At 45.5% G+C, this 21747-nt stretch overlaps 1 protein-coding gene across 1 annotated transcript; it reads right to left on the bottom strand.

The window, feature by feature from the left end:
- Positions 1 to 540: 540 nt before the first annotated feature.
- On the bottom strand, positions 541 to 20667 carry STPG1 (sperm tail PG-rich repeat containing 1). The gene is made up of 9 exons (XM_054011897.1): positions 20644 to 20667; positions 19581 to 19723; positions 17858 to 17961; positions 12591 to 12692; positions 11332 to 11505; positions 7135 to 7246; positions 6165 to 6330; positions 4300 to 4490; positions 541 to 1118 (listed from the first exon to the last, which is right to left on the bottom strand). Exons 2-9 carry the CDS (start codon positions 19660 to 19662, stop codon positions 1042 to 1044), a joined length of 1008 nt encoding a protein of 335 aa, XP_053867872.1. The 5' UTR covers positions 19663 to 19723; positions 20644 to 20667; the 3' UTR covers positions 541 to 1041.
- Positions 20668 to 21747: the final 1080 nt, after the last annotated feature.

The raw sequence follows: 21747 nt of genomic DNA, 5'->3' as shown, positions 1-21747 counted from the left end.
AGTGTTGTCACTTCCATTGCTTTCCCTTGTATCTTTCAATTCCATGTCTCTTTCATCTGCCCTCCTCACCCTAATGTCATGTCACTGTAGGTTTATTTACATGTAGTTTGTCTGTTGCTATGGGAAATGTGATCTCCTAAAATCCCAGACTGCCCAGGGCTTTGCTGGAGATGAAACTTACACGACACTCGGCCAGGGTAGCATGGGGCAGCCTGGCCATTATGTTGCCGCGTATGCTGTCATTTACATCAGTGCAAAGTGGGTATCAAATGGGGCCCTTTTGGGGCCAGCCTCTGAGCTGGAGTAAATCTGCATATCTTCATTGACTTCAGTGGAGTTTTTCCTGATTTATGACTGTGCGAGTAAGAGGAGAAACAGGTGAAGACAGACAGGTGCATTTCCAAACTTCTGATCAAATGCTCAGTATTGGACAGCTGCTCCTACTCCCACCTCCTTTTGTTGTTGTTGTTGATTAGTTGAGACTGCTCCACACATGCTGCTATTATTATTATTATTATTTATTTGTATTATTGTCAGGACTAGGACACACCCAGATTTATTTTGTGTTTACAGGGAGAGAGTGCACCTAATCGAGCAGCACACATGCATTCTAAAAGCCAGAGGTCTAAATGGAGGCTCAGGGGAACCACAGCTCTAACCAAGACAACTGGGGATAAAAAGCAAGATATAGATTATCACAAGTATACTGTATTTCACGTGATTGGCCGATATATGACCAGTATTTATCAGTGCCAAAGTACATGACCACTAATTACATAGGGTAAAAAAGAATCAAACAATATTTGCATGAATTGTTCAATGTCAACTTAATTGGACGATCTTAGATCAATTTCAGCCTAATGATCACTTTTCAGTTTGCAATATGTGCAAAACACCAGTATCAGATACCAGACTATAAGGACAGTTAAAACATGGGGGCCGGGGACACTATAGTTTGCCCATGCGTTAGCGGATGCAGTGCTAGTTTTGAATGAAGTCCAGTCTTTGCAGAATTTCTCCAAAATATGGGGGCTCTGATGTCTACAGTACTGGAATCCACTTGTTATCAATGTTGTAGATAAAGGACTGCTTCCCTGGTACTTCTGGCAGATAAGTACCTATAACGAGAAAGATACAGAAAAGAGCTAAATGCAAATTTCAGATTATTGACTAATGCGGAACTATGGTGTCTTGTTTGCTGGGGGCGGGGGGATAAGAGAAAGGGCAATAAACCCTTGGCTGTATTTTTCATTGGCTGCATAGAGCATCTTTAATTGGTAATAAATAATGGCCAGATTCCTATACCTTTATTCATACCTAGCTCTGCCATTGAAATCAGTGGTACTACATGAGGAGTAAGGACATACTCAGCGTGAGTAAAGGAGATGAGAGGCGGGAATGCCAGTTTCCCTGCTCTGCCACAGATTTCTTGTATGACCTTGGCCAAGTCACATAGGCCCAGATTAGTATTTAGGTGCCTAACTCCCACTGAACAATCAACCTTTAAGGAAGTGGGTCTCAGTCTCTCTCTGCCTTCTTTTCCCATCAATACAATGGGAATAACAGCACTTCCCTACCCCACAGGGGAGCTGTGAGGATAAATACATAAAAGCTTGTGAGGCGCTCAGATACTATGGTAATGGGGGTCATATAAGCACCTTAGATAGTGAAGCCAGCCAAAGGCGGCCCATAGTGTCGAAAGGTTTAGTGAAGGCAGCAAGACCTTTTTTTCCTCCTTGAGTATCGCCTCAAATTTGTATGACAACATGTCAGTTCAGTGAGATAAAAGCGAGCCGTCTTAGCCTCCTGGGCCTTTGCTAATATGCATGTCTCTGCTGTTACAGTACGGAGGTATGGGCAAGCCCTGCTTTCGTTAATATCCTTATTAACGTTCATGGCAATTAGAGACAGGTCTGGGCTAGGACATTGGGATCTAGTTCCAAAGTTTGGCTCAGATCCTGCGCTTGGACCTTTCTTTAATATTTAACATGATACAAAGTTCAGCGTGATTGTTTTTTGTATTGACTGATTGTATCTTTATCGGTGGCTTTTAGGTTAAATGATAAACCAGAAACCCTGGAAATATTATTAAATATCTGGCGTCCTAAAATCCAGACAACGGATACTTGGTATCCAACCATCCTTTAATATGGCTACTGCAATAATATAAGCCTACACATTTAATTTAGATTGTTCTTATTCTGATGTCATTGTTCCCTACAAAGTACATGCCCAGCACTGCAGATCTGTATTACATGCAAGTCATACTGGACTGAGCGATTTTGCATTATATGTTAATAGTGCACATGGGCTAACGTTACTTTAGATTTCATTGCAGGGAAATTTTCCCCAATGAAGTTTCTTTTGTGTCTTCAGAGCTAGCGGTAAAAGGTTAAAAAGAATGGGATTTGATCTTTTCTAATGCCAGAAAGGAAGCTGGCAGGGTTGAGTGGATTTGTGATTATGGGAGATGTCCTGACTTTTCACAAGTTAACAATGCATGTGCAGGGTTTTCAATTTAATACTATGGGAAGGAAAAACTTTAGACTCTTTTACTACCTTCTGTTGTAAGGATTTCTAGCCCCACTCACTTCCTCTGCTTCATCTTTAATTCATTTTTAATCATCCTGGGAAACTCTGGGCCGGATCCTTGGTAGGTGTAACTTAGCATAGCTTCATTTGCTTCAATTAAGGTGCATCAATTGACACCAGCTGAGAATCTGGCCCAACATCTAATAGGTGGACCAGTATTTAGGGACATCAGCATTTATGCCCAAGCACTTGGCATGCTCAGCGTTTGAGATGTAATATGGACAATGGTTATCATGCAATCCTTTAATAGAATCGGTCCCTCTGTTTCTGCTGCCACAAGACCCCTGGGGGAAATGATGGCCCTGTTTTAGCCTGGTATGACATTCCCCAACACTCTGTGGATGTACAAATTCTACAGATGAATAAAATCATATACTGTAAATAATAGCAAAATTGCTATTGTCTGCTTTCCAAACCAGGCATTCATCTGTCAGAGGGACTTAAGCTCATGTTTCTTGTATTGTTTACTTCCTCGAATACACCTAACTTACTCACTATATGAAAATAGTGTTACTCATGGCAATTATTAATGGCACACAGGGAACTCGGGGCCAGATTCCACCAGCCTTGCTCACCCTCAGCAGTTCCCTACTCCACACGCACTTGCAGAGTAAGGAACTACTCAACGTCCAGAAATGGTGACAGGATCTGGCCCTTCTGTCCCCTGTATGTTAGCAATCTTAACATCAAAAGGGCCAGATTTGGATCCCCTACGTTGCTGAGCACACAGTGAGGTAAGCAGGCCCTTTGGCTACAGTGGGACTGCATGTGGGAGTAAGGGCTACACAGTCTACATGCACACTGGATATACTGGTAGGTAATTAGAACAAAGCGCTCATGGAAACGTTAGTACATTTAACCCATGAGTCTCTGTGAGTAGGTCCCTCCTTCCTTCCACCTTCTCCAAGCATTTTCTGGATACAATTATGGGACCTGCTTCGTCTCCCACATATGCTGATGTAAATCAGGAGCAACTGCCCTGGACTCAGCGGAGTTACCCCAGTGTCAGAGTTAGACCAGTATCAAGGTGGCGTAAGGCAGAGGAGATTCAGGGTTATGTAAGCAAACACTTTGCAGTTTCATGAGTCAGTTTTCTTCCTTCTCCTCTAACTGCTCCCTCCCACCCGCCCACACAGGGCTTTAAGGCAGCACAGGCAAAACTTTGGTTGTAATAACAAGAGTTGAATGGTAGTTTTCCAAATACAACGTAACTCCCATAAGCTGTTTGTCAAACATGCTGACAGTTGGCGATACTTGAATGGCAATCGCAGTGCAAACATCTATGCTTTTCTCAAAATATTTTAAGCAAATGGTCTAGTGGTCCGACCGCAGGGCTGGGAGTCAGGAGATTTCGTTTTTATTCCCAGTTCTGACACTGAATCTCTGTGTAACCTTGGACAAGTCACTTAGCCCCGTGTTTACGAAAGAAGTTAGGTGCCTAAAGACGCAGATAGGTGCCTAATCGGATTTAATAACAGCTCCTAAGTAGGTTAGGTGCCCAACTCACTTAGACATTTTGGTAAATCCCACTAAGGCACTTCTCTGCATCTTTAGATGCCTAGATACTGTTGTACATCTGACCCTTAGCCTTTTCGTGCCTCAGTTTCCCTATCTGTAAAAAAGGTGGATAATACTGCTTAATCAGTTATGGAAAGTGCTTTAAGCTTTATGTAAATACAAAGTATTTATCAATATTTTTATTTTTACCTGGCCCAGGTATCCCTTGCTGAGATGTGTCCCCTCTCCACCGTCCCGTGTTTGAGACAAATACAGCACTAGAGATGTAATGCTTTGGTGGGCCTTGGTAGTCCACTATTTCATACTGCCCTGGCCCAGGTAAAGGTGGATTTTTAGCTGGTGGTATGGCGGGGGCAGAGAAATTCAAGTTTTGCTTTCGCCTATTAGAAGAAAAGAGAATTGGGATACATTGTACATTGATGGGGGTTGACGTTTGAGCATAAAAGCTGTGATGTCTAATGGTGTTAGGTGCTGACATTTCATTGAAATTCAATAGGTGGTAAATGCTCAAATCACATAGGATCCTTTGAAAATCACAGCTAACAGCTTTAAAGAATGACCTAGAAAAGCTCCTCTCGGATCCCGTGCTTTGCAAAGCTGGGTACATGTACAAAGCCGCGCACCAAGCCTCTTCACTTTATTGCAAAATATATTGACTCGATGACGGGCCCGATCCTGCTGCCATTGAGAGCAAGGGCCAAATGCTCAGCTGGTGTAAATCAGGGTGGTTCCCCTGAAGTCCATGGAGCTGTGCCAGTTTTTTCCAGCCGAGTATGTGGCCTCATGTGCGTAAATCAATGCCTTAAATGGGAGCTGGATCGGTCTCTAAGGGAACATACATGTGTAGCCCTTAGCACACATATAAATAGCAGAGACCATGAGGCACCGCTTTGGTGAGTAAAGACACACCTGAAGGGTGTGGTTATGGACTCACGTCCATCCCCTACCTGGCTCTCTCTTGACCCACACCATCCCTCCCCATCTACACTGCTGTTTTTAGCACGGTAGCGTCCTGCTGTTGGAGCCTTTCATCACTGTCCCTCCTCGCCCCCCGCCAGCTCCTTTCACTAACCCGTGTAGCTACAGACTGTAACTTGCTTTTCACTGGAGCATGTAGCGACACTCTGCCACCAGTGGTGTGTAGTGTGGACACAACCTAACTTGGGCATCTGGACACGGATCGTTCTGACAGTTGCTGATCATGGAGATTGATGGTTGAGGTTTAATTTAGCCCTCTGTGTTTAGCACACGCTGTCTGACGTTAATTCTCTCTCCCTACAGCTTTCCACTTCTTTTACAAAACCTCTGTTGTAAGATGCACCTGCCTGTGTGCAGATATCTGCAGACTTGCCCATATACTCCTCATACCTTTCCCTGGTCAAGAATTTACTGTTGATCTTAATCTTATCTCGGGCAAACCAATGTCACTGTCACTGGGTGGTCATAATAAATCTACTTGAATAACCTGCCGATAGGCAGATTTATCTGCCTTTCCAGAATGATGCCAAAGGGGAAAGAAAGGGGCTTTTCCTTTTCTTCCTTTATTCTGCTTTGGCCTGAACTGGAGGAGCAAGTGCTTGAAACCTTGCAGGAAGGCCTGTTGTCCACCTCAGTTTTGCAGACTCAGTGACGCTCAGAAAAGCATCTAAGCTTTATCCAAACAGAGATGTGGGGTCTATTTCCTGTTCTGCCACTGGGTCACGTTTGCCTCAGTTTTCCCATCTGTAAAATGGGGATCATGTATCATACCTACTGCACAGTGGTTGTGCGGCATTGATAACAGTTTGTGTATTTTGCTTTTCAGTGTTATTAGCCCACCTCTCCTTTCAGGCAAAGCAGCCTGATCTTTCACTTCCCAAGGGAGCCATTTTTTGCCCCATCTGTAAACCAATGGCAACAGAGGCAACCGAGTACAGGCTTGACTGTGATACGGTGGAAGAGCTTTGCAGAGAGCCAGCTGTGAGCTCTTCTGCTGCAGCTGCTGGACCCTCCTGCAATCTGATGTGTTCACAAGCAACGACTGGCAGTGAGAAAGCATACAGGTTAGGACTCACGTGGAAGGTGTCTTCTTTGCTGCTTTAGGGGGTTTGCTTAGCTGATACGCTGCAGGCCCTGGGCTTACTGTGTTCACCTTTGTTTCACGATGAGTATTTGATCTGAAGCAAGACACTAGAATCCTGGGGGACTTCTTGACGAGGGATTCATTGATTCTGTAATGGCCTAATAACACGACAAGAAAAGGGATGTAAAAACCAAATCATGCCTCAACTATTGCACTAGGGCAGGCAGAAAGGGGCATGAGTCAATGAAAGTAACAGAGGTAAAAGGAAACAGCACAACTGGGCGTTTTTTGGGGGGGGGCGAAGCATTTCTTGAGATGATACAAATTGCTTCCTGGAGCAGCTTACCCCGGGGCACAGAAGATGAGTGACTACTCTAGCGACTTAATCCTGAACAAAGGAGCATCCAGGGAGGACGTACAGGTAGGAAAATTAGCAATTAAAAAAACAGAAGAGATGTTGACTGTGAACATCACTTGCAGTGACGCCACCTAATGTAAACATGACTAGAGCCAACCACCCTCATGCTTCAGGGTATAAACTTCATGAGGCAGTGCGGCCAGGAAGAAGTTTCCTTCTATGGTAGCACGACAGATTTAGGTGTATTATGGTGTGCTACGTCACACCACTCCCTGAGTCCCTGGCACCCTGCAGGGAGCCCAAGTATGTTCTGGCAATTCCCCTAAGTTCCATAAATCTACCAGGGGTGTGACTATATCTGGATGGGTGCTTTAGTAACAATTCCCAGGGCCCATCCCTTAGAACTTAGAAGTGTCACCTCCTAATGCCCCTTCACCTATGCAAAATGTCATAACGGGCTCAAACCAGCAAGGTGCTGAGCAACCCCTGTGATACACTGAGTGCCTGGATAGCCATGGATTTCAGTGATGGCGGTGAGCGTCTGATAAGATCCGACTCAGACTCACAAGTGAGGCCTTTCCTCCCATCTCAACAGCTCACTTACACGGAGAAGGCCATTTTTCTGTTTTATCAGTGCTTAATCCTCTTGTCGTTTTGGATAAAAACACTGCCCGGGCACACACGTTGTTGCTTTGCTTGCAGAAATCTAGACAGGCCTGTACAAAATGAAGTCTCTGTGAATTCCTTTGAATTGACTTTCCTCTTGGATATTTACTAACGTAACAAAAACTACGTTTTTTTAGATCCAGTCTCCATCGTGAATCAGAACTGCTCTAATGATACAAATGTATGCAATATTGGGGCCAAATTTTCAGGAGAGCTCACTGGTTTTCTGTGTCTCAGTTTCTGATTGCCCAACTTGTGAGGGCTTATTATCAGAGGTGCTGTAGACCGGCAGCTCCCACCGAAAACTTGGTTGCATTTGTTTGGTTGCTTCTGCCAGTCTTTGCAGCACCAGCTTGATTTTAAAGTGCCCGGCACCATTCAAATAATCAAGCATGGAGTTTGAAGTAGTGCTTCCAGAACATCCAAAGGGTAATCTGCATGATAGCACCTGTAAGAGCATAAACAAACTGTTGCAACTTTGCCCTTCAGCGTAGGCTAGAATGACAAAAATGTAGCCTCTAGTTTTCTACCCAGCCCAAAATCACTCTTCAAAGAGATCAAGTCTATCATTTAGGGGTTAATCCTGCATGCCTCAAAGCCAATGGCAAAATTCCCATTGACTTCAATTGGATCAAGATAACTTTACCAGGCTGCTCCATCCAGTGGAATCCGATTGATTTAAATGGGCATTGGATTAGACCTGCTGTGTACATAGTTCTACAAAGGGGAGATCAATTGAATTTCAACAGTCTGAAAAAAATACATTGTTCTATGCAGTGGTGGGGTAGCTGTGTTGCTCCCAGGATATTAGAGAGACAAGGTGTGGGAGAGAATATCTTTTATTGGACCAACTTCTGTTGGTGAGAGAGACCAGTTTTTGAGCTGACACAGAGCTCTTCTTCAGGGCTGGGAAATGGACTCAGGCCAGGTCTACACTAGAGCCCTATATTGAGATAACTACGTCACTCAGGGGTGTGAAAAATCCACATTTATACTGACCTAACCCCCCACCCTGTGTAGACAGCACTCTGTTAACAGGAGAGCTTCTACCGTCAACATAGATACCGCCTCTTGGAGAGGTGGGTTAACTACGCTGGGGAGAAGCTCTCCTGTTGGCGTAGTTGTGTCTTCACTAAAGCGCTACAGCTGGGCCCCTGTACATGTAGACAAGCCCCTCAGAGTGTCACAACCAAATTCAAGGTGAACAGATTGTTAAGCATGAGTAGTTAACACGTATTTCAAGGGACTATTCAAGGTGAAGTGGCCACGTAACACCCCTCCAGTCATAGGGGGGAAAGACAGCTGGGGCAGGGGTTGTTAGTGGGTTATAGATTGTTTTAATAAGCCATAAATCCAGCATCTCTCTTCAGACCATGATTTTTAGTGTCTAGCAAAGTTATGAATTTAAGCTCCAAGGCTTGTCTTTTGAAGGTGGTTGCAGATTTCCTTTGTGGATGCGTGCTGAGAGGTCAGAGGTAGAGTGAGCATTGTGAGAAAAGTGTTCGCCCACAGGTGATGTGGTGTTTTGTCTTTTATCATTTTCCCCCTGTGAGTTCATTCAAGAGTATAGTGATTGTCTGGGTTCACCCACATAGTTGTTATTGGGGCGTTTAATGCACTGGATGATGTACACCACATGTTGTGATAGGCTGAATATGGCCCATACACTGAAAACATTATTCCATACAGTTTGGGACACTACATCAGCTTTATTTTCTGTTGCAAGGCTGGGTTTTATCAACACTTATTAATTTCAGCTGAGATTACACCTAAGGCCTGATTTGCAGTCTTAAGGAAAAACCTCTTGTTGACTTTAGTGGGCATTTTTCCTGTGTACAGGATTGGGCCCTCTGTTTCTTCCCAGACTGTCTCTTTGCCTACGGTCATAAATTATCGAGCAGTGCCATCTTTTAAATGGATTGTTTCCTGTTGTGCTTCTTGAAGGTTAGACACAATCCCTTACAGTAAATCACAAGACAGTAATTAACCCAGGAAGGTTATTCCCAGAAGCAAATTCTTACCATGTTAGAAATAACATGCTACGAACCCATTATACTGTGATATGTCAAATAATTATGACCTGCAAACTAGCTTAAACAACAGAAAACTTGTTGAGGCAGATTCTCGTAGCTGGAAGGCATTGTATCAAAGTCCAGTGTCTTAACCAGAGGCCATCTTTGGGAAAGTCCACAACAGCACAGTCCCTATACTGGTGCATTGGTTCAGAATTCACTCAGAGAAAAGGGGGGCAGGGTACAGAATCACCCAAATCCCGTTAAGTCAGTGGAGCTGTGTTGGTTTACACCAGCTGAGGATCTGATCCCTTTATGAACAATGAAGACACATGATCGTTGATTCTGTCCGAGCCTATAAATGAAAACTCATTTCGAACCTACAAGCTGTGCCACCTTAAGTGGGGAGTTAGTCACGTCTAATGCATGGAGGAGAATCAAGCGTGGTTGCTACCTGCGTGGGAGACGACCAAGGAAAAAGGAGGAAATGCTTTGAGTGATTCTGTGCGTAGGACTCATCGCTTTAAGTGAATTCTTAACCAACGCCCCAGCACAGCGGCTGTGCTGCGGAAGGGCTGTCTTTCCAAGAAGGATGGTGTATGGTTAAGGCATTAGATTGGGACTCAAGAGAGCTGGATTCCCAGTTCTGCCATAGACTTCTTGTGTGATCTTAGGAAAGTCATTTATTACCTCTGTGCTTCAGCTCCCCACCTGTAAGATGGGGATAATATTTCCATTCGCCCTCGGTCTGTCTTGTCTACTTAGATGGTAAATTAGGTGCAGGGACTCAGGCTTACTACGTGTATGGACAGCAACTAGCAAATTGGGGACTCAATCTTTAGGTGCTATTTGTAATATAAATAACAACAAGACAGGATGATCCTGACCAGCTACTGCCATTAACAGTCCTCTGGCTCTTCTTACTGGAGTAGTGGAGTTAACTACAGTGTCCTGGCCAAATTCAAATGTCATTATATTTTGCATAAACAACCTAAAACTCCTTTGCAGTTTCAGTCGGCTACAGTTTTCTTCTTCACTCACTGGCCTAAACTGTTGCACGGTGTTACTGTGTGCTTGGAGACAAGACACATTCCACCCCAGCATCCCACTGGATGTTTATCACACTTGAAGTGAGTATTTAGTGTGAAAAGAGCATTGTGTCAATATAAGAGATTCTTGTGCTAAGTGACAGACACTCAGGGAACTACAGCAGACATGGTTTGCAGAAAAAATGACAGAGAGAATGAGTTAAAGTAACAATGATCTGACAGCTGACAAATAAATCAGTACTGGCAAAGCACAGAGGTAACAGTGAAATCCATGACCAATAGCTATAATATTTGGATAAGCAGCTATTCATAATACTTCACATTTCTTTAACAGCTTCCTTTCAAGAATCTCAAAGCACTTTGCAAACATTCATGGAGTAAGACTTACAACACCCCAGTGAAGCATGTGACAGATGGGGGGAGGAGGAGGCACAGAAAGGTTAGTGCCTTACTCAAGATCACACAGAATCAGGAATAGAACCTCAAGGCCAGATCCTCAACTGGCAGTGCACCATGCAAGTCAGTGGAGCTACGCCGATTTACATCCGTGGAGGATCTGGCCTCTGATTTCCAGCCCTGTGTTTCAACCACCAGACCACCCATCTCTTAGAAATAAAACATCAAATGTGAAATCCTGGCTGCATTGAAGGCAGCCGCAACACTCCTGTTGAAGTCAGCGAAGCCAGGATTTTACCCAAAGGATCCTGTGGGGTCTTTCGACACCTCAGGTTATATTGTGGTGGGAAGACAGAGGGTTGCTGCAGTGGCAGATCCTGGCTGCCTCAGTGACCCACGTGCTCTGGATTCATGGTGACTGAGGCGGCTTCTTGCACGGGTCTGATCTGCTTTCAGTGAAGAAAAATGGCAAAACTCTCACTGACTTCAATGGAGCAGGAGGAAGCCACAGGTGTACAAGGAGAAACGCCCTCTCCTCTCCCTGCCCACCCTTGCTGGGCCAGCCATGCTCTGGTCCACACAGGATTAAACACAGTACAATGGTTTCCATATAATTCCCCATATAGCACTTAAAGTTAGTTTTACATTGGCTTTAACCTCCTGGTGTTTGCCCCTTACGTTGTATTGGTTGGGCGCTGGGGTGGAGGTTTGCGCTCTCCTCTTAGCGATTGGTTGCTGAAACATACTGGAGTTTCCCGTGCTGAAGTCTTGCTTGGATTGAAATGCCAACGAGAGGTTGTAGGCGTTTGCGGCAGGGTAGCTGGGTTTTCTGTTGTGTGGGAGACGAGCATCCTGGAAAGAGACAAATCAAAGACATCAATACCACTGAGCAGCAGTGCTGGAGGGAGACGGGTGAACAGCTTGGATCCAGTCTTTGACCTCTGGTCTTTTACATATTGTTAGAACTGGGTAGGGAATATCCTCTGTATTTTACATACAGAAGAACCCCACTACATTGCATGAATGGTTGGGAGTCCCATTGCAAGGGATCTGATCCTGCCAGTGAGGGGCCGAGCACCATTAATTCCCATTGGCTTCACTGGGAGAAGAAGCACGCTTTGTCCGTGCACGAGATTATCCTCCATTGTGATGGTTTGAAAATGGGTTTAGAATTCTGTGCAAAATTATCGGCGTTCAGCGATCAGAGCATTCAAAGGATTGAGCAGATTTTCTTCTAACTCGGCTTATGATTTGTAACTCACTGAGATTTATAGAAGAACTGACTTTGATGTCACTAGCTTTAGCCATTTTCAAGCGAGGGTGAGGGCAACATTTCCAGTTAGCCCAAGTGCGGGGGAAATGTGTGTGGGGGGGGGTTTCTTCACACTTCCATAAATCAAACACAGCTCAGCCAATTTTGCTCCACTTTTCTACTGCAAAGGAACAAAAATCACCTTTGGATTGAGATCAAGCTTAGAAAATTTTAGCCCCAGAGGAATTTGTTTTAAAAGTTATATGAGCAACTGAAAAAGAAGGTTAGAATGGAGGATGGAATTCAGCCTTAATTATAGCAATGTCTTCCAGTGTTTGTAAGGTGCCCCACCCCTATTGTATCCAGATCCTTCGGGGCATTTAGACACTTAACCCCAATTGAAGACTCTGACTTGAGGTGCCCTAAATTTAGGCAGCAAGGGATGAAAAGTAAGATGTGATCATTAAAGGCCTGATGCAATAGAAGTCAATAGAAAATCCTTTAGGCCCAGATCCTCAAAGGTATTTAAGTGCCTAACTCCCATTGAAATTAATGGGAAATTAAATTAAATTAACTCCCATTAATTTCAGTGGGAGTTAGGCACTTAAATACCTTTGAAGATCTAGGCCTAATTTACTAATGGGCTGTGGATCAGGCTCTGAAATATACAACCCCTTTCCCTTACCATGGAAGGAAAGTAGCCCGTTCCCTTCTTCGACAGTGAGGTGCTGTTAATCTCTGCAGACTGGTGAACGACGTTATAGAATCCTGGGCCTGGAATTTCATTCTAAGAAGGAAACATAGCACATTTAGCAACAATCACCCTTCTGAACACACTCAAAACATTATTTAGGAAGTTTCAGAGCTGTGACGGCAGAACGTAGGAATTGCCAGGCTGGATCAGACCAGAGATCTCTCTCTCTCTCTCGGTGGCCAGTACCAGATGCATCCAGAGAAGGTGCAAGAATGTCTTAATGGACAGTTATGGAATAACCGAAAGGGGATGTTATTGCTGGGCTGGGGATGAGCTCACAGCTCCTATAAAGTGCCCCAAATGGCGAGCGAAACCAATCGCCTCTGACAGCCAGACACCCCGTCACTTGCATTCATGCGGCAGAGGTGTTTCTGTGAAAAGTGGGGGTGTGAAAGGCGAGTGTCTGGCACCTTTAAAGAAGGCAGACTGCTCAGGGCAAGGACGGCTCTTCAGCCTTGGTAGGCTGCCGGCCTAGGAGCTGGAACTCCAAATGTAAACCAGGTTGCCATGCCCTCACGCTGGATGATCATCCTTGGCAGATAATGGCACTAGATGCTGGCGAGGAGGTGGATGCCACCAGCATTAATGTCACTGAGTCTTATACAGTGAAGCATGCCTTATAAATATAAAAGTTTCCTCCATCATGTAACTATTGATATTCTCGTTATCAGTGAAAGGATTTAAACATTTTAAAATCCTACTAACACTTGGCCTTGATTATATCTGGTGGCAGTGAGTTCCACAGGTTATCCAGATTATTTATTATTACCATAGTGCATAGGCGCTCCAATTACGCACCAGGATGCCATCGTGCCAAGTGCTGTACAAACACGGAATGTGCATTGTGTAGACAATTATTTCCTTTTATCGGCTTTCAATTTCAGTGACTGGCCCTTGTCTTCACATGATGAGAGAGCTCCTAATTTACCTCCCCTATACAATTTTTTTACATTACACACATCTATTAGATCAAATCTTAATTTTCTCCTCTCAAAACTAAACAACCCCAGTATCTCTCTCCAGGACTAATCATTTTGTCAGCTATTTCTGAGCCCCCTCTGTTTCTGTTGCAGCTTTTATTTTGAGATAGGATGACCAGAACTGAACAGAACATTCCAGGTGAAGGCGTACCCCGGACATAAATAATGGCACTCTCATATTTTCCGTATCATTTTCCATTCCATTCCTTGGGCACCTGAACGTTTTGTAGTAACTGTCGTTGTGCAATGAGCAGATGTTTTCATTGTGTCAGAATCATAATCTTATTTTAATGTGAGTCTCAAATTGCACAGAAAAATGAATATGAAATGGGAGATTAAGTTTCCTACAGGGCAATTTATACAGACTGGGAGTTCAGAGCAACTGCAAGTCTGAAATCTCACTTGTACATCTGACTTGACTGACTGAATTCAGCATGTGGCCAGAATGCATTATTTGCAGTTACCGCACCCTTCCTGACTCAGCTCTCCTGGGCTTTTCAGAAAGAGAACTGGGCGGGATTCTATTTATAGAGCAAAATAAACCAAAACCAGCTTCAGTTCTATGCGATGACACCTTAAGCTCTTGAGGTTCAGTGTCCCGCAAGGTACTGAACACCTTCTGTAAGGTGCTGGGCTCCCTCGAATCCGAGGGACGTCAATGGGATTTCTGGAGGCTCAGGACTGTATGGGATGAGACCCCTAGAGAGAAATATAGCCTCACGTCAAAGATGATTTAGGTATGTCGGAATGGAAATATCTGAGACTCCTGACCCCGGAGAGCATATCATCATCATGTGACCTTGTCTGTCAATTACCAGTGGAAAATATTTTGGATGGAGCACTGGACAAGTACATGAGACTTTATAAGCACATAAAGAGGTCCTGTCCCGTCCGGTTCCTGTCCTGAGGAGTGTCCGCTCAGATTCAGACAGAGATATACAATACACAAGAGAAGATGGTGTGGGAATAACATAGAAGAGATGGGTTTGAAGAGGAGAGAGACGGCAGTTGGTGCAGAGGACATTGGGAGCAATTCCAGCCACACTCCCCAATCCTGCAATGAGCTACACCTGAGTGCAGGCATCTCAACCCCCCCATGCAACAGGAAAGAACGTACAAAGCTGGGAGTGGGAAAAGGAGATAAAGGGAGACGATAGGAGAGACGTGGGAGAGGCACAGGCAGTGGGAGAGGGTGTAGGAGGAATATATAAATAATAAAACCCAGCATCCAAGCAGAGTTTGCATTAATGGCCATAAGGCAGAGGCAAGTAAGGAATGACCTCGTCCCCTTCTTAGGCTACCAATCCAATTGGCCAGACTGGCACTCCAGTGGTAATGTGCTACCATGCATGACATCACATTCTGGGACCTGATTTAGGTCCTTTGTGCCAGAGCCAGGAGCTCTGCAGGTCTGATCGGCCTGAGGAGCGGGAGATCCTAACCCTAAACCCTTGTGGTTGGTTTAGGAATGGCATTGACAGGATCTCATCACCTTTAAGGCTACAGGGTACAGGGTGGTATGTGGGGAGGGCAAGTTAGAACGCAGATACTAATGGACACTTAAAGAGGCAGGATGGATTAGAGAGGACTGGCTATGAAGAGCTTTACAAGGACACCAGGTCAAATCTGAGCCTTGAGAATAGCGAATGAAAGGCATTATTGATTGACAGCCAGCTGCTTGCTGTGAGCTGGTGGATACAATCCGGTTACTAGCGGAGAGCGTCCACATCGTGGAAATCCTCCTAACAATGGGTCAACTCCAGGCTGACAGTCCCAGCAGAGATTCTGTATTAGCTTCATTCCGTTTTCTTTAAAGGGGATGAGGGGGGAATCCTGGCTCACCACTATATTACTCCAACTTTATGTTGGTGTGACCCCATTGAGTTCAATGAGTGACAGTGTTGTCTACTGGCTGTGGCACTGGACTAGGAATTCGATTCTACTCCTGGCTCTGTTGCGGACCTGCTGTGTGAACATGGGCAAGTTACTTCATCCATTTCTGTTCATCCATTTCCCCTCCCACCCTATGTAGATTGGGGTGGGACTGCTTCTTACCACTTATACATACAGTACCTACCACAATGGGACCCTGATCTCACTTGGCACTACCATAATGCTAATAATACAAATACACAAGTAGAAAACTGGTGTCACGAAATGGGAATCAGGCCCGGAGTCTTTAGTTCTTATTATTTCCATATATAGTTTCACAAGACTCTGCCTTCCTTATAAAAAAGGTCATGAGAGTTACAGTGTGAATGGCCATGGACACATTCGGCATACTTTTCTTTGTAGACAGAAACTATAGGATGCACTGAGGACGGATGTAAGTGGTGCAACTCCATTGATTTCAATAGAGTTGTCCCTACTTACACCAGATTTCAATAGGTCACTACATGACTAACGCTTTCTAGCTGGAAGATACATAGAGAGTTAGGCACCTAATTGCTATTTGTGCCTTTGAAAATCTACCTCCCACTCCCTGAGCTGATTACATACCATTATTACTTCTACCTCCTTGAGATCATATTCTATTGGTGAGTATAGAAGGCCACTAGGTCACGGTATTAGTTGATCAGAAATATTTTGCATACAACACCCAATAATATACATAAAAGTTCTAGTGGGGAGTGAATCCCTGTCCCTGTAGCTATGTGTTTATGTACTTAGTCTATAGTACGTAGTACTAAAGTTCTGTGGAGACATGACCAGGTGCGTTTGGAAGGAGAAGCTCAGAACGTAGCCCTAGTAAGAGCTAGTATTTAATGCAGTATCGTTTCCCTAGGGATAACGCTTAAGCAAAAGTCTACTAAGGTCTTGTGCCGCTTGCGCTTTGAGCCACTTGCTGCTCCATCCTTCTGGCAGGAAATGCTTGGAGTAGAAGGGAGTGTTTTGTGGAACTACCTTAAAACTCTACCTCTTCTCTTTTAGTCAGAACTTTGCATCAGGTCATCTGGAACTCTTGGAAGCTAACCAGACAGACGGCCCCTGCAAAAGGCAGTTAAGCTACGTCTCCACCTTGATCATTTCCCCTCATCTTTGGTCCTTGATGTCAATGGTTATTATTATTATTCAGGCCTGAGATAATGTGCTCTTGATATCGCTGAGATGGGAGAGACAAGCAAGAAGGAAGAGATCAAAGGCCGAATAAGAAAAAGAGAAGATACCAAATAACTCTCTGATCTACCCACTTGGAAAAGGGTTCATGAAGCTACAGAAATCCTCAATTGACTTAATTTTCATGGCATTTTAGGGAGCCATAGCAGTGTTATTCACCAGATGGAGAGCGGGCAACTTTCTGCAGGAGGCATGGAGACGACTCCTTCCATCAGAAGAGGAAGAAGTTAGGAAGCTGGACCCCAAAAGGCCCCTTGCACATAGAGGATGGGTCATCTGTATTGGCCAGAGAAAAAGAATTCATGTAGATCTCTGGTTGACTTGTACAGTTTTACAGTATCTTACTGCTGCCCCCTTCTGGCCAAAGAGGAGTAGACATCATAGTCTTTAGCTAGTAGTAGGGAGTTTATGCATGGAGAGCTCAGGATTAAAGAAAGAAGTCCTAGAAAGTTGGGTCATATTCTGCATGCATTACACCGGTGCAAATCTTCACTTCATTCACACCATTCACTTCAATTCAAAGGGTCTTGGTGGTGGGGCAGTATTAGAATCAATATAAGAGACTAGGTGTAAAGAATAGTTAGGTTGTAAAACAAACTAACAACCCAATTCAGTGACGAGACACAGTATCCTTCAGCCTTGGCCCCGAGGATAGGGAGGCTGGAATGGAGAGGAGGAAAAAAAGGAGCACAAAAGCCATTTTTCAAAGGAGCCCAAGAGAATTAGGTACCTAAATCCTACTGAAATGCAGTGGTGCTCCACTGGTATTGTACAGCGTAACTCAGTGGTGAATCAGGCTCTTGAGTGTTAAAAGAGTCGTTTCATACAGTTATTTATCAGCAGGGTCACATGACTCTTTTTCATCAAACTACTTCAGCGTTTTCCTAGCTGATTTTCAAGAACACTTCTGTTTTGCATTGCTGTTAGTGTTTTTTTTTTTTCCAAAAGCCTGATCCATGGAATACTATTTAAAACATGTATACAAGCTGTGTATCCAGTTCAACTTAACCAAACTTATTATAAAACAAGATCACTTAGAGATAATAGGAACATAAGATTTACAGCAAAGGTCATAAATCTCAAAATATTTCTACTACCTACCTGGTTATACTGAAACCTCTTTGCTTGAGAATTAAATCCCTTTTTTTCTGAGTTTGGGATCATTCTTGTCTGGTATTTATAAGGAATGGAGGAGACCTTGTAACCTAAAAGGTAAAGCCGATAAAAACAAGATCCTGAATGTGGAGATACAGGAAATATGTAACTGTAGCACCAGATTTCATTTTAAATTGGAAACCGAAATGAAATGCAAATCTATGATTAATGCAATCTTCAGGTCGAGAAATCATCATTTGTTTTTGCATTGAATTTTCCTGTTTTATTTAAGAAGTAAAGAAAAACCTATCGCTGCAGCACTTTAAAGGTGCTTCAGTGGTCATGAAGAGCTGTAGGGCTGACCAGGGCCACCCAGAGGATTCAGGGGGCCTGGGGTCCCGCTTCGGCAGCGGGTCCCAGGGCGGAAGGACCCCCCGCCGCCGAAGACCTGGAGCGGAAGAAGCTCCGGGGGCCCGGGCCCCACGAGAGTTTTCCAGGGCCCCCGGAGCGAGTGAAGGACCCTGCTCCAGGGACCCCGAAAAACTCTCGTGGGGGCCCCACGGGCCCGGGGCAAATTGCCCCACTTGCTCCCCACCCCCCCACCCCCCTGGGCGGCCCTGGGGCTGACTCAATGCTGCTAAATCACATTTGCCACATCTCCTTATTTAGACCTTCGCTGAGACAGCCTGAAGTCAGGCATTTTAGCAGCCCATCTCATGGGCCTGATCCTGCAAAAAGCTGAGCGCCTTCTGGAAGATGCTGCGCACCCTCAGCTCCTGTTGAGCACAATGACAGTTGAGGTTACTCAGAACCTCCCAGGAGACACTCAAGCCCAGATCCTCCAAGATAGTTAGTTACCTAACTCCCATTGATTTCAACAGGAGTTTGGCACCTAAATACCGCTGAGGATCTGGGTCTCTGTGCTGTGCAGGATTGGGCTCAAAGGCCTTGTCTACACTGAGATTGTCTTGCCATTTCCCACCAGTGCAGCTCCTACTTTGGTAGCTCAGGTGGGAGGTCTAGAGGAGCCAGGAGCCACCAGCTGCTGTGTTTTTACCACTGTGTCATCCGAGTCATGTTAGCTGACATTGTGGTAAAATCGCCAGCGTCTTGTCTACTCTAGAGCTCCCTCTGCTGCAACCTATAGTGGAGCTGAACCCGGAGTAGTGCAACAGTGAGAAGCTCAGTGTAAATGCAGCCATGCTGTTGACAAGGGAGGAAATATGTTTTAAGATGGTCTTTGAAATTAAAGGGAAGGTCAAAGAAGGGAAGAGATACAGGAGGTCTATTCTAGAGAAACTGCAGAGGGGAGAATGCTCTCAAACCAATAGTAGCGAGGCTGTGTGGAGGGAGAGGTGGCAAGTGCTAAATGAGCAGAAGGAGCAGAGACACACGGACTATGATACAAATCCACAGAAGTTTTAGAAGCCAGGGGCATGATTGTCCACTGCCTTGCACTGCATGTCGTCATTTACACATTTGCATAGTGGATGGTTCTGGTGTGGTGTCATTTTATGTTCACTTTGCACTGGTTTAAATAGCCCAAGGAGAGCAATTCTAAACTGGATCCTGGAATGACTGGAACTGGCTGTGGATATAAATTGTTCAGGATGTCACTTCCTATTGATTAGCTTCACTGAGGCTGCAGTTTCAAAGAACAACATATTTGTAGCTATTTCCCCCCCTTCTCAAATGCAAAGTGGTTATTATTCGATTCACAATACTGTACCTCTTGACGCTTTCCCGATCTGCACAGCATCTGTTCCTTTGATACTAGTAGCTAAAGAAAAGTTCTCGAAGCAGGCAGCCATGTTACGCAACTACGGCCCACTGGCTGGAAATACTCTTCTTCTCAGGGTCACCATTTTGTTTCTAAAATATCAGTTGGAAATATCAAAATGTTTATGAATTTAGAAGAAAAAAACTAGCCAGAATTTCTAAACAAGGCTGGAATGGCAAAGATTTAATAAACAAGGGAACTTCCTTTCCAGATTATGATTATTATCATATTTTACATTCATAGAGAATCTGTCACCAAGAATTCCCCAAATCCTGTGGGACTGCGGGGGTGAGTGAAGGCTGCAGGTGCGGGCCCTACACATAAACATCAACCCTTCTGTCACCGGTGGGGTGGGGTGACATGATGCCAATCCAGCGTCACAGCTGAGAGGGAGGGAAAGGATTTGATCAGGAAAGACTGAGGCAAAGCCCTGTTCTTATGAAAAAAGCTGTGGGAATTTTTAATGTCTACAAGGAGCACACTGGCCCTCTATTTTTAAGGTTATTTTAAAGATTACCCTAGAGAAGGAGTGTGAAGCCCAGGTACTGTGTTTAGTTATAAGAGCATCTGCTAGGTCAGGTGAGAGGAAGCGTTGCATGCCAGGACAGTGGTCCTCAACCTTTTTTCATTTGCAGACCCCTACAAAATTTCAAATGGAGGTGCGGACCTTTTTGGAAATCTATTGTCTGTCTATATAGTTGAATTCTATTTAGTCAGTTTACAGTCTAAGTCTTTCATGGACCCCTTAGACAGGTGAGCCACGGACCACAGGTTGAGAACCACTGTGCTAGGACTCTCATCTCTGCTAAGCCAGAGGAGAGGAAGCATTGCATGCTGGGACTCTTGTCTCTGCTAGGCCAGAGGAGAGGAAGCATTGCATGCTGGGACTCTTGTCTCCGCTAGGCCAGAGGAGAGGAAGCGTTGCATGCTGGAACCCCGGTCTCTGCGGGGCCACAGGAAGGAAGCATTGCATGCTGGGCCCTGCCATCCCTGCGGTGCCACCCCTGCCTACCTGGCTGCCAGGGCTGCTTTAGAGAAGGACTCTGAGAAAGTTTACACTTGGTTGCCTAGACAACAGCAGAACCAGCTATTACCCAATCATTTTGCTTGTTACTTTGGCGCTTTACATGCTCGTCCAATCACAGAAAGGCTTTCAAAGTGGCATCGGGTTGCCTTATGCCCTCCTCAAGTTAGAGGGCGTGTTCCCCTAATTAAGATGGTCCCGGACAATCTCTTCTGCACATGGGTCTTAAGGCAGCTGTGCTCACCCCCGCAGGCCCTGTTACAAAGGGACCACAGGGAAGAGTGGAACAGCCCCTTTGTCTGCTCCCTGCTCTTCATAAAGATAGAAACACAACTTGTCAGGCAAAGCCCAGCCAAGCCCACTCCGGGTTATTTCAGACAATTCCGCAGACTGATCACTCTAAAGCAGAGGGGGGCAAACTACGGTGGCCCGCAGGACCATCCTGCCAGGCCCCTGAGCCCCCGGCCCCTCCCCGACAGCCGCAGCTCGCCACGCCGCCAGAGCTCTGGCTCGCCGCTCCTGCTGCGCAGCGCGGGCAGCATGGCTGGCTCCGGCCGGGTGGCGGGACAGCGAGCTCCTGCTGTTCTGAGTGGCATGATAAGGGGGCGGGGGTTGGATAAGGGGCAGGAGATCCCGGGGGGCAGTCAGGACAGGGAGCGGTTGAATGGGGCAGAGGTTCTGGGGGGGGGGCGGTCAGGGGACGGGCAACAGGGGGGGTTGGATAGATGTAGGAATCCCGGGGGGCGCTGTCAGGGGGCGGGGGTATGGATAGGGGTCGGGGCAGTCAGGGGACAGGGAGCAGTGGGGGTTGGATAGGAGGCGGGGGTCCCGGGAGGGGGTGGTCAGTGAACAAGGAGCGGGGGGGGGGTTGGATGGGTCAGGAGTTCTGAGGGGGGCAATCAGGGGGCAGGAACTGGGAGGGGGCGGGGGCCAGGCTATTTGGGGAGGCACAGGCTTCCCTACCTGGCCCTCCATATAGTTTTGCAATGCCGATGTGGCCCTTGGGCCAAAAAGTTTGCCCACCCCTGCTCTAAATGTTAACAAGGTTTTATGTTGGCCGAGAGGGGCTGAGTCTGCTCCTGCTGAGGTCAA

The sequence above is a fragment of the Malaclemys terrapin genome, chromosome 22 (genome assembly GCF_027887155.1).
Source record: "Malaclemys terrapin pileata isolate rMalTer1 chromosome 22, rMalTer1.hap1, whole genome shotgun sequence".
Lineage (NCBI taxonomy): Eukaryota > Metazoa > Chordata > Testudines > Emydidae > Malaclemys > Malaclemys terrapin.
The sequence above is the reverse complement of the archived record's forward strand: the minus strand, read 5'-3'. Positions and strand labels throughout refer to the sequence as shown.

Bases quoted from the DNA above. Each gene is read 5' to 3' on its own strand.
- STPG1 (XM_054011897.1), bottom strand. From the start codon at position 19,662: ATGGCTGCCTGCTTCGAGAACTTTTCTTTAGCTACTAGTATCAAAGGA. The intron at 17,962-19,580 runs GTACAGTATTGT...TTTACCTTTTAG, and splicing joins GATCGGGAAAGCGTCAAGAG to GTTACAAGGTCTCCTCCATT. The intron at 4,491-6,164 runs GTGAGTCCTAAC...TTCTTCTAATAG, and splicing joins GCAAAGAAGACACCTTCCAC to GCGAAAGCAAAACTTGAATT.